This window comes from Balaenoptera borealis (genome assembly GCF_965194805.1).
Source record: "Balaenoptera borealis genome assembly, chromosome: 14".
Lineage (NCBI taxonomy): Eukaryota > Metazoa > Chordata > Mammalia > Artiodactyla > Balaenopteridae > Balaenoptera > Balaenoptera borealis.
This window is the reverse complement of record NC_138875.1, coordinates 73,781,093-73,795,505: the sequence shown is the minus strand read 5'-3', so window position 1 is coordinate 73,795,505 and position 14,413 is coordinate 73,781,093. Positions and strand designations below refer to the sequence as shown.

General features: G+C 44.6%; 1 protein-coding gene across 2 annotated transcripts in view; it reads right to left on the bottom strand.

Annotated features, from left to right (window-relative positions):
• Positions 1-1,596: 1,596 nt before the first annotated feature.
• The window catches only part of ANKRD13A (ankyrin repeat domain 13A), a 39,217-nt gene continuing 26,400 nt past the window's right edge, over positions 1,597-14,413 (bottom strand). Inside the window, exons 7-15 of one of the 2 annotated variants that reach the window (XM_082354484.1) lie at positions 13,263-13,329; positions 11,824-11,905; positions 9,768-9,829; positions 8,887-9,017; positions 8,056-8,213; positions 7,238-7,351; positions 6,051-6,211; positions 4,421-4,488; positions 1,597-3,578 (exon numbers count right to left, since the gene is read on the bottom strand). In XM_082354484.1, coding sequence (XP_082210610.1) covers positions 3,383-3,578; positions 4,421-4,488; positions 6,051-6,211; positions 7,238-7,351; positions 8,056-8,213; positions 8,887-9,017; positions 9,768-9,829; positions 11,824-11,905; positions 13,263-13,329 — 1,039 coding nt within the window. In that variant the 3' untranslated portion in view covers positions 1,597-3,382. The remainder of the gene's footprint in view (positions 3,579-4,420; positions 4,489-6,050; positions 6,212-7,237; positions 7,352-8,055; positions 8,214-8,886; positions 9,018-9,767; positions 9,830-11,823; positions 11,906-13,262; positions 13,330-14,413) is intronic. The other variant, XM_082354485.1, reaches the window with a different exon arrangement.

Genomic DNA, 14,413 nt, shown 5'->3' with positions numbered 1-14,413 from the left:
CAGGAGTGCAGAGGGGCAGTGGCTGAACCCTAGTTTTCCTAAACTGAACTGTATTCCAGATACCATGTCCCCTAACAAACACATCCGACTAATTTACACCAATCATAAAAACAAGTTATTTTAGCAAACACTATCTTAACTTTCTTTAAAGTTGAGATTAAGAAGTCTGCAGGTGCTGCTTACGATTAGGGGCTTGGAGTCTTATTAGTGGATTACAGTTTTTCCCACAGGATCTCAATCTTATAGCCACACTCATTTCTAGACATGGGCCTAGCTTGGACTTTGAACTCCATCATTCACGGCACTGCAGCCATTTGAAGTTGCTGTAGTCCAACTCATCATCTTTGATGTCATCTGCGTGCAGGAGGAAACTGGGACCAAGCTGGTGGTTATGGTCTTTCTCTTTCCTGTCATTATTTAGAGCAGACTTTGCCCTGACACCTCTCATCAAGTACGGTGTGATGGGCTTGTTTGTGGAGCAAGTATCTTAGGAACTTTGTTACCCAGTCAGCCCTCTGTATACCACATCCGTGGATTCACCCAACCACAGATTAAAAATATTTGGGGGAAAAAACATTCCAGAAGGTTCCAAAAAGCAAGACTTGAATTTGCCTCACACCAGCAACTATTTACATTAGCATTTACATTGTATTTATAACTATTTATATAATTTACATTGTATCAGGTGTTATATGTGATCTAGAGATGATTTAAAGTATTCAGGAGGATACAGTAAGTTACATGCAAATACCCTGCCACTTTATAAGGGACTTGAGCATCCACAGGTTTTTGGTATCCATGGGGCATCCCGGAAACACGCCCCTGCAGATAGTGAGGGAGGACTGTACTTAATTCCCAGCACTGTCTTATGTGCAGAAGTTGCTCGATGAAAGTTTACTGCTGGTAATGGTCCACCCAAGCTTTAATAAACCCTGAAGATAAAGTTAGAAACTATTAGTTTAATGAAATAAGCCATAGGTATGGCTTGTCTTGACCTAAGAAGAGTAACAGTTTTCACAATGTTCAAAATATTGCTTACTTCCCGCCCACCCCACCCCCCACAAAAGCAAAGCAGATCCTTCACAACTTCTGGAAATACCAAGGCCTCATTTCCAGAACCCAAACATTTTTTACTGGTCACTGCCTTTTTTGTTTTAATACCAACATATTTAGGTGTACGGCAAGTCCAGGAGGCTGAATCATCACCTGAGCTTCCAAGAACAGCCTCACAAAGCACTTCGGCTTCAAAGGAGAGAGCAGATTTACTGAGATTACATCTAATGTTGGCTTGGCTTCCAGCACTCCACAAGAGACAGTCCCTCTCCAGGGCTGCAGAGGTGCTCAGAGCGGCCGGATGCTGGCTGTGGAGTTTCCATTTGAAAGGAGTAGCGGATGCTGGCTGTGGAGTTTCCATTTGAAAGGAGTAGCCTGCGGGGCGTGTGGACTGTGTGACTTGGGCAGGACGCCGAGAGGAGTGTGCCACCTTTGTCACGCACGAGCGAGGACTGGGAGGAATTCTAATGTTCCAGTAACATGCATAACAGGAAGGGACTAGAAAAATGTGAAGAGAAAAAAAGACTCAAAGGCTGTCTAGAATATTGTACGAGCACCCTCTAAGGAAGCAGTCTTTATTTGTATTTTAAGAGTGAACACATATCGAAAACTGCTGTGACGGTGACACAAAATTCAGTCCCTTGTTAACTGACCTCCTGGGGAGAAAGTCAAAGACATGGGGAAGCAGAACAACGGAATGCCAACAGAGAGATTACCGCGGCCTAACTGCAGCCATTCCCAAGACGTATCTTCGTATCTTCGCTCAAGGTAAACGCCAAGTAAACAAAATGCCAGCTGTGTATCTGAAACAAACATGATGCTGCATATACTGGCCTCGTGTGCAGGGAAGGAATTTTGGTCAGACCGTGAAAAGAAAGGCAGACGGTCACATGGAATCAAAAGCACAGTTCTTTGGGAACGTTTCACTGGCAACGCTAACTGTATATACAGCTGTTAAATGGAACGGTAGTTCCTGTTTCCCTTCCTGTCCCCAAAGCAGCGCAACAGACAGGAAACGGACGCAGGACAGAGGAGGAGGATGTTGTTACTAGGTGACTTCAGTGCAGCCTGTGGGGATGAATCCATGGGCCGGGCTGGAGTGAGGGTGCCCTTGGCCGCATTCCCCAGGTTCTCTAGGTTGTGCGGTGGTTATTTACAGAAGGGTTAGACAAAATAGTTAACTACTGAGGGTATCCAAAAAAAGGCCTGAGAAAATCTGGTTAAGATGTATAACCTTGTATTGCTACTGATAGGAGTAGTCGTTTTTATATCTTTTAAAAATAATAAAAAGATTCTGTTAAAAAATATATTCATCCAGAAAGATGTTGATTTGAACTCTTAAAAAGTAACGTAGAATCATTTTCCCTTTTGAATACAGAGCCACTGAGTTCCGTTTGTAGCTCCCTTTCTAGTTTCAAGCCCACCCCTTCCTCTCAGGTGCGCCCAGGGCATGTAGTGAGGTCTTCCTAGGCCTCTGCGTGGAGACCCTTCACCAGAGAAGGCCTGGAACACACCCCTGCTTTGGTGATCCTTTGGTCAGCCTGCCCACTTCAGTAACAAGCCTCGGGCTCTCCTAGCTGCTCCTTCGGGGCCGGGATTAGCTGCCTTGGATTTAGCCTGGAGGATCCTGCTCTCAAAGGAACTGCCTTTACAAGTTCAAATCAGATCCCTCAACGTGGAGTGAGGTGGTTTGACACCATTAGTAATTTTTAAGGCTAAGGCAACATCTGTTGTCATCTGTGTATCTTAATTTGATGCAAATAGTTAACCCTAATATAAAATGGATCCTGTACTTATCTCCTCTTTAGCTGGGTGTGGAAGGAATGGAATAAGGAGGGGATGGAGTAGAACAGTGACAGTGCCCTAGAAACCCCGTAGAAAGGTAAAAACAGAAGAGCAGAACGGCACAAATGATCCGTTTCTTTGGTGAACTGTACAGAAGTGTCTCCCAAGTTCTCTTACACCACACTCTGCAAAGGCTGCTGCTCTCGTATATAAAACACCCTGACTCCGCAAGAACTTGTTTTGTTATCACTCCTTGATAAAAATTCATCTACAAACCTGCGGGGTGGGGTTGGGGATTGGGTTTTTATCTAAAGCTGGTAGTAAAAATGTGACCTGCAAGCCAGTACAGCTATGGAAAGTGACGACGCTCTCCTCCCCTCAAGCCTGGAGATGGGGCCGCTGGCCCCCAGCCCCTTCACCGGGGAGCCCTGGCCCCGCACCTCTGTGGAAAGCAGGGGACGGCTGCCGTCCGCTGCTGCATCGTGTGAGGCGCAGCCCCTGGGCCCGCGTGCAGACAGAGCCTCCGGGCGGGAGGCAGGAAGGCCTACTTCTCGGTGAGCGACAGCTGTAAGACCTGCTGCAGCTCCGCCTCCTCCTCCCGCAGCCGCAGCTCGTGCTCCTCCAGCTCTTTGGCGGAGAGCTCCATGGCCAGCTGCAGGTCGCTGTCAAAACTGCTGGTCTCACGGGAGGCGCCGGGGCACAGGCCTTCAGAGCCGGTGGGGAGGCTCTCCTGGACAGCCCTGCGTGAGAACGACACGGGGCAGAGAAACAGTGTTTTAACATCGTCATCGTGGCAGCAGCAGCCATATTTCTTAACCGCGGACCCAGTGTGCGCCGAGCCCGGCGCTTCCTATACCCTCTTGTACACGATGCCATCAATCCCACGTAACTCGGGGGGTGTAGGTGCTGGGTGCAGGTACATACCTGCCCGAGATCACCCAGCCACTAAGTGATGGGGCTAGGAATTGAACCTGGATCTATTTTAAAGCAAAACCCAACTTCTTCAACAGGTTTTCATATGTGCCCAGGCTATAGGAAAATGCTTTGTAAAATGAATCTTTCCAGTTTAACCCCTTTTAAAACGGATAATCTGGGAATTCCCTGGCAGTCCAGTGGTTAGGACTCCAAGCTTTCATTGCTGAGGGCGCAGGTTCGATCCTTGGTCTGGGAAGTAAGATCCCACAAGCCACGTGGTCCAGCCAAAAAATAATCATCATCATCATCTAATCATCTCTGTAGCCCTTCCCCAAAGTGGCACCATCCTTAACACTGTATAAACTTCCCACTGACGGCACCTAGACCCTCTGTGATCATACGTTCTTCGCAGAAGATCAGACCGATCAGAAAACATTTACTGAGTGCCTTTCTGCCCACGGCAATGGTTAGTGAACTGGTCAGCAATTCTATCACCAGTTCCTGGAAGCTCAGCCCCCAAGAGTTCAGAGCTCCTTTTATGAGGAATTGCCCCAAGAGGAAGCAGGAGAGCTGACACTGTATCAAGTCTCTCTTGCCAGGCCCGCTGCCGCATGTCCTAAGCGCCTGTGCCAACCTCGGGTCAATCATCAAGAGTCACATCAGTCACCTCTCGTCCTGGGCATCACAGGTATGTGCCTGGCCAGTCCCTCCACTAGAAGCTGGTCCTGAAAGCTCCTAGGAAAGACATGTGACAGACACGAATACCCCTTAGAAGAAATAAACTGTTGTACTGATAACAAAAGGAAAGCAGCAAGAACAAGATTAAAAATATTTACAAGTCCGTTATCCACAAAGCTGTGTGAAAAATTAATAGACTGGGGTTATCTCTAAAATGACACCCAAATGTCAGATAGTATATGGTCCACTACCCTGCTTGATTTGATATCAAGTATGAGAAGGTGGTAGCTGTCAATCTATTAAAAACAACTCAACCTCAGGCAAAGTCTCAATGAACAAAGCAGATAATTCTTCTAGAGCAAGATTGGAATACATAACTCATTATTTGTCGTCTTTGATTTTGGCTACTCCTCTTCTCAAAATGTATGGCTGACAAGGTTTATGTAGCTATTGGGGGAAAAAATAAGCTCACTTATAACAGGGAAAGGAAACACATACTGGACTGACAGTGATGGCTAGGAAAGGGAAGCCTCTTAAGGGGAACATGCCAGCACTGGGGTCTGGCCCTTGGCCCAGCAGCCGCAGAAAACAGAATGGCTCTAAGAATGGGTCCATGGGAGGCGGGGCTCATGTTACCCAAGCTGAGACTCCAGAAAAAACCAGGATGCCAAAAACCTCAGCTGGGGGGACACTGGAGTGTGGGTACCATTCTCAAAGCTTAGCGGCCCCATGACGGCAGGCGCTGGGGCTGCTTCGTCAAAGAACTCCCAGCACCTGGTACAGAGTCTGGCACAAAGCAGGCACTGTGCAAACATCTGCCGAATGAACAATGGAAGGACAGAAGAAACCAATGAACAAACAAATGGACAACAGGAGCCCAGGACCACACCAAAGGGCAGTGGAGGGAGAAGCAGATCCCACTCTAGTAGAGCAGGAAGCCACAGAGGGAGGGGACGGAGGAGTTACTGTCCTCAAGCCCTGGACGGTCCCAGGAAGGTGAGGCCTTGAGGAAGAACCACATAGGAAGACAAGAGGCAACTGTTCTCAGGCTGGTCTGTTCTATCCCTAGTACTCAAGAGTTTGGGATTATGCCCCTTACCACAGAATGAAACATCTGAGTAAAAAACAATTTTAACAATGAATCAACCATCCTTTTCATCACACACTTATTGAGCAACCACAACGCAAAGACTGGTCTTCATTGGGGAGGAAGTTGGGATTAAGATCCACATACCTTTGTATGAGACTACTGACACATAGATAACATTCTAGGGAAAAATACGATGGCATAAACTAGCAAGAATTTACTGTTTCACCACTGGGAAGTTATACAGCACGCTCCGAAAGATACAAGATTATTAGCTACATCGGTGAGTATAAGGAAAAGACAAGTCTGTCAGGCTCTATCCTGTGAATGATGCTGACTGGGGCTATGCAGATGGTCTCATATAATAAGCTTTTATAAAAGACCAGGTGCATAAAATATAAAATAACCCATGTAAATACCATGAATATGCCAAAGTTGTCATTTAGAGTAAGTCTGTCAGGTTAGCCAAAGACTGAGGCCAAACTGGACTGTAAAAGTTTCCAAGCCCCGCCATTTATTCTGATAAATGCACCTGGCTTCTTCTGGACTCCAGTAAGCTCTGCTGGATGGCAAACTGCATTATCTCGTAATCTTCATCCTGCAAATACACGTTTCTGCCGTTGTCTTGAACGTGGTAAGATTCAGGAATTTCAAACACAGATTGATCAACCTCAAAGTTTGTGAGAGTGGAAGCTGAAACACAAAAGGTGACAGTACAGTGCCTGAGTTAGTAAAATAAATTTCCACTTCAACTTTTTATAAAAATTTTTTTAAATTAAAAAAAATGAACAAATTAAAATCAAGGTTGGCTACTATGTAAGAGAGATTTCAAGGAAGAATAATCTTGACAGAGAAAAGTACCAGAATACTGTTTTTTTCTTTTTGCCTTCACTTTTTTTTTTAGTAATAAAATGCATAGTCACACAAAAAATATACAGAAGACTGTAAAATGAAAAGTGAAGATCTCTCTCCCTACACCCTGTCTCTCCTATTTCCAAATTCCAGAGGTAACCAGTGTTTACCTGTGGGTCCTTTGAGGAATGTGATGTGTATGTGTATATATCACACAATCACACCAATGTGTTTTTTTTCCTTTTTTATTATGAAATATAGTAAATATATGAAAGAAGATATAAGATATCTGTAAACTTAAAATAAAAATGATAATAATAAAACAAAGGCCTGTATATCCCTCAACTGGCCTAAGACACAGAACACTATTTTACCACAATTAAAAAAAAAAAATTCAATTACGTTTCGATATACTAGCAATGAGTAACTGGAAGATAAAATTAAGAAATAAGTCCATTTACAGTAGCATCCAAAATCTGAATTGGATTGATGGCAAAGGAGCCTGAGGAAATTTTGGGGGGTGATGGAAATGTTCTGTATCTTGCCTGTGGTAGGGGTTACGTGGGTGTATACATTTGCCAAAAGGCATTGAACCGTCACATTTAAAATGGGAGTATTTTATTACATACACGTTACACCTCAAAAAAGTTGTTTTTTAAGAATAGGCTGTCTTTTTAATTCAAGTGGGGTCATACATATTCTGCAAATTGTTTTTTTCACTTAATCGAAACTAAATCTAAAATTTTATTTCATTCAAGACAGAGATCTACTCATAAGATACTCTAATTTCAAACTGAATAATTACTATAATGACTAAATGTATGAGGTTTTTTTTAATCACATAATCCAACTTTTTTTTTTTTTTACCTGAATCAGACGGGGTCCCTTCCACATTTTGAGATATAGTTTCTTCAGCAGTGCTACAGCCATTAACATTTCCAAATGTAATCCGTGCATTTAAGACATGAAACAAGGGAATTTCTAATAAAATAAAAGCTTTTATAAATAAACTTTACTGAGAAGAATAACAGCCACCATTTACTGAGCGCTGACTATGCTGGTACCATGCCAAGTACTTTTTATAAGTATGATTTCATTTAATCATCATAACAACCCTTCCCAATATACAGATGGGAAAACTGAGATTCAGAGAGGTTAAGCGACTTCTCCTAGATCACAGTAAGTGATCGAGCCAGGATTCAAGTGGATACAGGATACAGGAGCCAGGATACAACTATCCAAAATGTAAATTCCTCACAAGTAATATGTATTATATGTGGTATCATGCACACTAATTCAAGCCCAGAAACATATTAACGTATCAAAGGATCTTAGTGTCAATTGTCTTCCTCAAATAATAAGTTTAATTTGAAGTTTCACTTAAGTAAGGTTTCATATTAAAACAATGAATGTGTCACATTTTTATGCCTTTTTCATCTGTCAGCACCATCTGTAAATAGAACTGATGGCTGGGGGGATCTCCTAATCTTAAGATGCAAAATGAACTAAGAATCATGACACTTCTTTAAACCAAATTAAACTAGAGGATAACTCTGCCCTCCTCCGTTAAGTCTACTGTCTGCTTCTTTTGCCTCAGGTGCTCCAATTCCCTGAAGCACACTCTGTCTCCCGCAAAAACGGGCAGAACCTATGGGCACTCCTGTCTGTGGTTTATTGAACGGTACCTATTTTGACAGGAAATCCAGGTGGGAATTCCAGTTTGATGAAGTCTCTCAGTCGGGCAAAATGAGCGCTAGTTCGGGCCATCAGGTCAATGATGGGGATGACCTGCTCCACGAGAGAGAGAGGAAACTCCTCACACATCCACAGCGTTGCTTTAAACCTGCCGGATTGGATGAGAAAAGACTGAGGCCATCTCCCTCAGACAGGGAGACTGCGTTACTTCTACGCAGTAGGCTAGACAACGCCAGCTTCCTTACGCCCCACGCCCCAGCCTTCCCAGTCATCTTACCTCCTCTAAGTCTGAGCTGGGAAGGGATTAGAGCCACAAAGAGCTCGCATCACCCTGAAATCGGGCAAGCAGGGGAAATGACTTGCGCTACAAGCCTTTATCGATAGCAAGCAGGAAGAATTGGTAGCTGGTGGAAACCATTTCATTTGATCAGCTGAAGCTTGTTGGCAGTTAAAAAAAATAAATAAGGAATTCTTATATCCAATCTATATTCTATTGGAGAAGGTCGAATAATAAGATGGGCAATCTACTGTTACCTTTCATCAGATAAAGTAATTTTTGTTTTTTGGGGTTTTGTTTTTTTTTTTTTTTTTGCAGCATGTAGGACCTTAGTTCCCAGACCAGGGATCAAGCCTGTGCCCCCTGCAGTGGAAGGGTCTTAACCACTGGACCACCAGGGAAGTTCCAGTAATTTGAAATTATTTTTAAAGGAAGGACCGAATTATTTTTAGAGGAAGGACAGAACATGACACTGGAAAACAGCACGACTTCTGAAACAAACGAGAATCCGTTAAGTTGACAACGGCTGCTGAGTCTCTCTTACTTTTGTGTTCTAATCGTCAGCTCTTTTGGCCTTCCGATGTCTCTGTCCTTCAGATCAAACTCTTCGTTGAAGTACTCGTCAGGCGTGATGGCTGTGGGGTTGTTGGCGGTGGCACACTCTGTGGTGAGGTCCTGCCGAGCCAGAACTCAGGGGAGTCAGAAATGCCAAATGATGCTGACAAGTGGAGGCCTAGGGCACCCAGCCTCTGAGGTGGACACGTTAACCAGCTACAGAGCAGGAAGTTCTAGTCATTAGCTTTTTTTTATTAAGTTAACTGCACAGAACAAGAAAATTGACAAACAGATTGCCAAACTACATGACCAAGTCTAATGGATTTCTCCATTTCAAATCATTTCTCCACTCTCCTTTTATCTCCTGATTATAGAAAGGAAAAAGAGAGACAGACAGAAATATCTGAAAGCACATGGGATCTGGAAGATTTGGAGTTCAAGTTCCAGCTCTGTCCTTCTCTAGCCTGTGACGTTGGAAAGGTAATTTCATTTTTCTGACCCACAGTGACCTCCACGGCGGCAATTTCATATGGTTATTGTGAGGACTGAGAAAGAAAATGTTTGTTCAGGTGCTCTATTAAAATATAAAGTCCTGAATCCTTTTTTCAGTTCCATTTTTATAGTGAGGGCCTAGTTTAAAACAGGAGAGAAAGCACCTGATTTCTATAATCACTACCTGCCTCTAAAATCTTTATTTTCAAAGACTCACTCATCTTATTCTCTTCCAAAAGAATATCTCAGATTTCAGCCGGGGAGTACTCTTTAGCCTTTTCAAATCGAGTGGTCGGCTCAGGATTCAGTAAATGCCCCCACAAGCAGAGAAAAGTCATCTCCTGTTAAACCATGCCGGAAGCTCACGCTTCGACTTACCCCTTGAGCACCAAATTGGTGTTCCACAGTCCCCAGCAAAGACTCCAGTGGGTTCCTGTCCGCTACAGAGGAGGGAAAAGTTGAATGTCGAATATTATACCTTAATTATGATTATAGAAAAAGATTCTCATCCTACCTTCATGTTTCTCCATCATGCATTAGGAAATCCATCTATGGACAGGCCAATAAAATCATCCCCAATAGCCATCAGCTAACTTATCCTTTTCTTGTTTTGGTTTTTTAAAAAAATATTTATTTATTTATTTATTTATTTATGGCTGCGTTGAGTCTTTGTTGCTGCATGCGGGCTTTCTCTAGTTGTGAGTGGGGGCTCCTCTTCATTGCAGTGCGCGGGCTTCTCATTGCGGTGGCTTCTCTTGTTGTGGAGCACGGGCTCTAGGTACACGAGCTTTAGTAGTTGTGGCACGCTGGCTCAGTAGTTGTGGCTCGCAGGCTTTAGAGCACAGGCTCACTAGTTGTGGCGCACGGGATTAGTTCCTCCACGGCATGTGGGATCTTCCTGGACCAGGGATCGAACCCGTGTCCCCTGCATTGGCAGGCAGATTCTTAACCACTGCGCCACCAGGGAAGCCCCTAACTTACTCTTTCTAGCACACTTTTTATTAGGATCTCTAAGCTAGATGAACAATAGTTATAAGAATTCAAGGGCTTCCCTGGTGGCGCAGTGGTTGAGAATCTGCCTGCCAATGCAGGGGACACGGGTTCGAGCTCTGGTCTGGGAAGATCCCACATGCCGCGGAGCGACTAGGCCCGTGAGCCACAATTGCTGAGCCTGCGCACCTAGAGCCTGTGCTCCGCAACAAGAGAGGCCGCGATAGTGAGAGGCCCGCACACCGCGATGAAGAGTGGCCCCCACTTGCCGCAACTAGAGAAAGCCCTCGCACAGAAACGAAGATCCAACACAGCCAAAAATAAATAAATAAATAAATAAATAAATAAAATTAAAAAAAAAAAAAAAGAATTCAATCAGCATAGTAGAAAAAGTTTGGATTTAGGAACGAGCCAGATCTGGATTCTAACTGCACCTTGGCTGGTCGGAGGCCTCAGCTTCCTCACCTGTCAAACTGGACTAATGGGAATGGTAGTGGAGGTGTGAGTTAACAATGGCCACATGCTCACCGCACACTGCAAGCCCCAGTCTCAAAGTTTATGTGTAATAACTCATCTAATCCTCCCGATGACTCCAAGGCAGGTCTGGTAGCACTCATTTCACTGCTGAGGAGACCAAGGCACAGCAGGTAGGTAACTTCACAAGGCCCTGAACTGGCCTCGCGCCAGCTGGGATATGGCAGCCATGTATTGGCCATGTTTTGGCTCAGAGCCCAAGTTCTGTCCAAATCTCTCATCGTGATAGTTTGGACTAAATCACTCATTCCAGTGATAAATATTCTCCAATATCCTTATCTACAGATTTTTTCAACCGAATCCAACAATTGTTCTGCATAACACATAAACAAGCCCTGTGAATGGCTTTAATTACAACTGGAGCCAACCACAGGGGAGGACCTCCAAGAACGAGTCAGACTAAGGAAAATGTTATAAAAAGGAAATTTGGATTGGCATGACCTGATCACATTAACCCCCAAATTTAACAGAGGCAACAAAGACTTCCTCTAGGCTTAAAAAAAAAAAAAAAAAAGGGGGGAGAAGGGGGACTTCCCTGGTGGCGCAGTGGTTAAGAATCTGCCTGCCAATGCAGGGGACACGGGTTCGAGCCCTGGTCCGGGAAGATCTCACATGCTGCGGAGCAACTAAGCCCTCGCACCACAACTACTGAGCCTGTGCTCTAGAGCCCGCGAGCCGCAGCCACTGAGCCCACGTGCCACAACTACTGAAGCCCGCGCGCCTAGAGCCCGTGCTCCGCAACAAGAGAAGCCACCGCAATGAGAAGCCCGCGCGCAGCAATGAAGAGTAGCCCCCGCTCGCCGCAACTAGAGAAAGCCTGCGCAAAGCAACGAAGACCCAACGCAACCAAATAAATAAGTAAAATTAAAAATTTTATTTTAAAAAAAAAAGGGAGAAGGGAAGAGATTACCTTTATATCTCTTTTTTTCTTCCTCAGTCAGATGTTCTGTCCGTATTTTGGTTATCACACTCACATTGTTCACTGTATAAACCTTGAGAGATGTGTGCGAAAGGAAACAGTGACACGGGGAATCAAAACTCAACAAATAAGCATAGCAAGAGCAAGAATGCTGAAGCCAAAACAAAACAAAACCCAGCAAAATAAAAATGAGAAATGGTTAACATTCATTAGAACCCTTCAGAGAAAATACACAGCTACCAACTTAGAAATGCATCAGCAGTTACTTTGCATCTCTGACATTTTTAATTACCCCTGAGTAGTTAACGGTGACAGGCTGCACCTTCCAACTTGCCCTTCTTGTTGCTAAACACTCTCAAAGAAGGTCCTGCAATTTAGGCCTCCCAGCTGGATTTCTACTAAGGGGCCCAAACCTGCATCGTGTACTTGGACTGATTTGTGGTAATCTTATACTCAGACCGACTTAGACAGCCATCTGCTGGACAGAAGGAAAAAGGAAGGAACACAAGGTTCTCTACACTGGTAAGATTTAGAGAAAACCAGCAAGCCACTATTTGAAAGGTATTCCGTATATTGACCTCAAATTATTTTAACTGCCAGGGTCAATGCTCTGTTTTCAAGGTTGACTGAAGAATACTGGGGTCTGGAAAATCACACATCACAGTTCACAGAGAATTAACTGTATATGCCAAAACGTGGATTCCCAACGTTTAAAGATTCAGGAAACACACCCAGCACTGGAAGGGCTATTTCTAAGTGCATCTCACTGAGCGTGACGTAAGCTTTCTTTGCTCACTCAGAGGTCACCAGAGGACCCTGCAGCTGCTGGCAGCACCGTTGTGAGCCATCAATCCCCGCTGCACTGCAGGGCTAACGACAGGCCAGGAAACAGCTTTCCCGCTGACACGGTGCCAGATGACTCGAGCAACTCTCGTCTCCACTATGACAACTATCTTCTAAATTCACTGACATCATGTAAGTGGGCTGGAAGCCTACTGGTTACAATTAGGCTGACTAAAAATATTGGGAGACTCATAAAAGCTACTTTCCAATATATATTGTTTAAACCCACTCAGGTGATAAAAAAAGCTGAACAAGCACGTTAAATCTAGTCCTTTCTTTTTCTTTTCTTTCTTTTTTTTTTTTTAAAGAATTAAAGGAATTGTCACTCCCACCAGGACAACTGGTACCTGGACTCATTTCTCTACAACATAGTTTCTCTTTGCCATAACGAGAGACCTCCTTGGGACATGCTATTCCATTTTCTGAAAGTCAAATAAGATACAAATCCAAGGAAGAGACACACTAGACAGAACTTATTCCCCAGAGCACCTCCACGGCACAGATGCATGACAAAATCTGAACAGAATCCTCATTTGCATAGAAGCTAAATAGCTATATTAAATCTTATTTTAAGAGTTTCCTTTTACCTTTGCTTCGTAACCATTAACAACTTCTGCTTTATCTGTCCTCCAGCCCCAGAATCCGGATTTAGTTCTGATAAAAAGTGAACACCACAAATTTCCACATGTACAATATGCCATTCAGATTTATCCCTGCAGCCTTTATAGGTTTTTTTCCCCCAGCTTAAGTTAGTGAAGGACACTTGGAAATTAGGGTCCTACTGTCCACAAAAGGATGTTATTAATGACAGATGGCTCAAGCATCCCCCACCCCCTCCCACAGTTATTAATCAATTTGCCTCACCCCCGGCAAGAGAAAGCCTCCATTCTTGGCTTCTTTACGAAAGCTGCCGGCAGAGGCAACAAAGGTGGTGACATTTATTGGACAGCTGTCCCCAAGAAGTGAGTGCAGATGACCAGCGTCCAAGGGCTCGCCACTAAGGTGGTATCTCGGCCAGAGCATTCATCTGGGTCATCCCAGCCGTGGGCACCGATAGAGTCAGTGGCTCTATCCCCATAAGCAGCAGTATCTCAATCGAGGAATTCTTAGAACAGTGAGGCACAGACCATCATGCTCCTGGGAGAACATGGGTGGGGCAGGAACTCATCACTGTGGAGAGCTGCTTGCAGAAACCATTAGTGCCTGCGAAAAGGCTTGGGAGTCGCGCGCGTTATCAGGTTTGGTGCAGCGGGGGAAAAGAATATCAAAAGCAGTTTTTCAGCCCAGCCGTTGAGTCCAGCTCTGTGGAACTGCTTGTAAAGCAGCCCAGCACTTCAGCAGCAGCTGTAGCATTGGTGAAGTGCCCAAACACCCAGTTACTCAACTCAATATACTCCTGGAAAAAAAAATGCATTTAGGAGCCAAATGCGGCCAAGAGGCTCTGATTCTTTTTCAAAGCAGCTCACCCTGGGAAATGCTCCCACTCCCAGGGGAGCCCTGCCCAGACTGCCCCTTTGTCTAGGACATCACATCCCAGCTCCGCTGTGACTGCTGCACTCGGGCCGGTGTCAGGCAACTGCCTGCCTCCTGCTCCGACCCCGGGGTGAAGCAGGACACCGCGCAGGAAGCTCCAGAACGGTGGCCGGGAGGCGGTTATCTACGTGTTGTGTTTCCAAACAGTTTGCTTTTCTTCTAACGAGATTTGGTAAATGCAATTAGTCCAGACAGGGTATGCGGA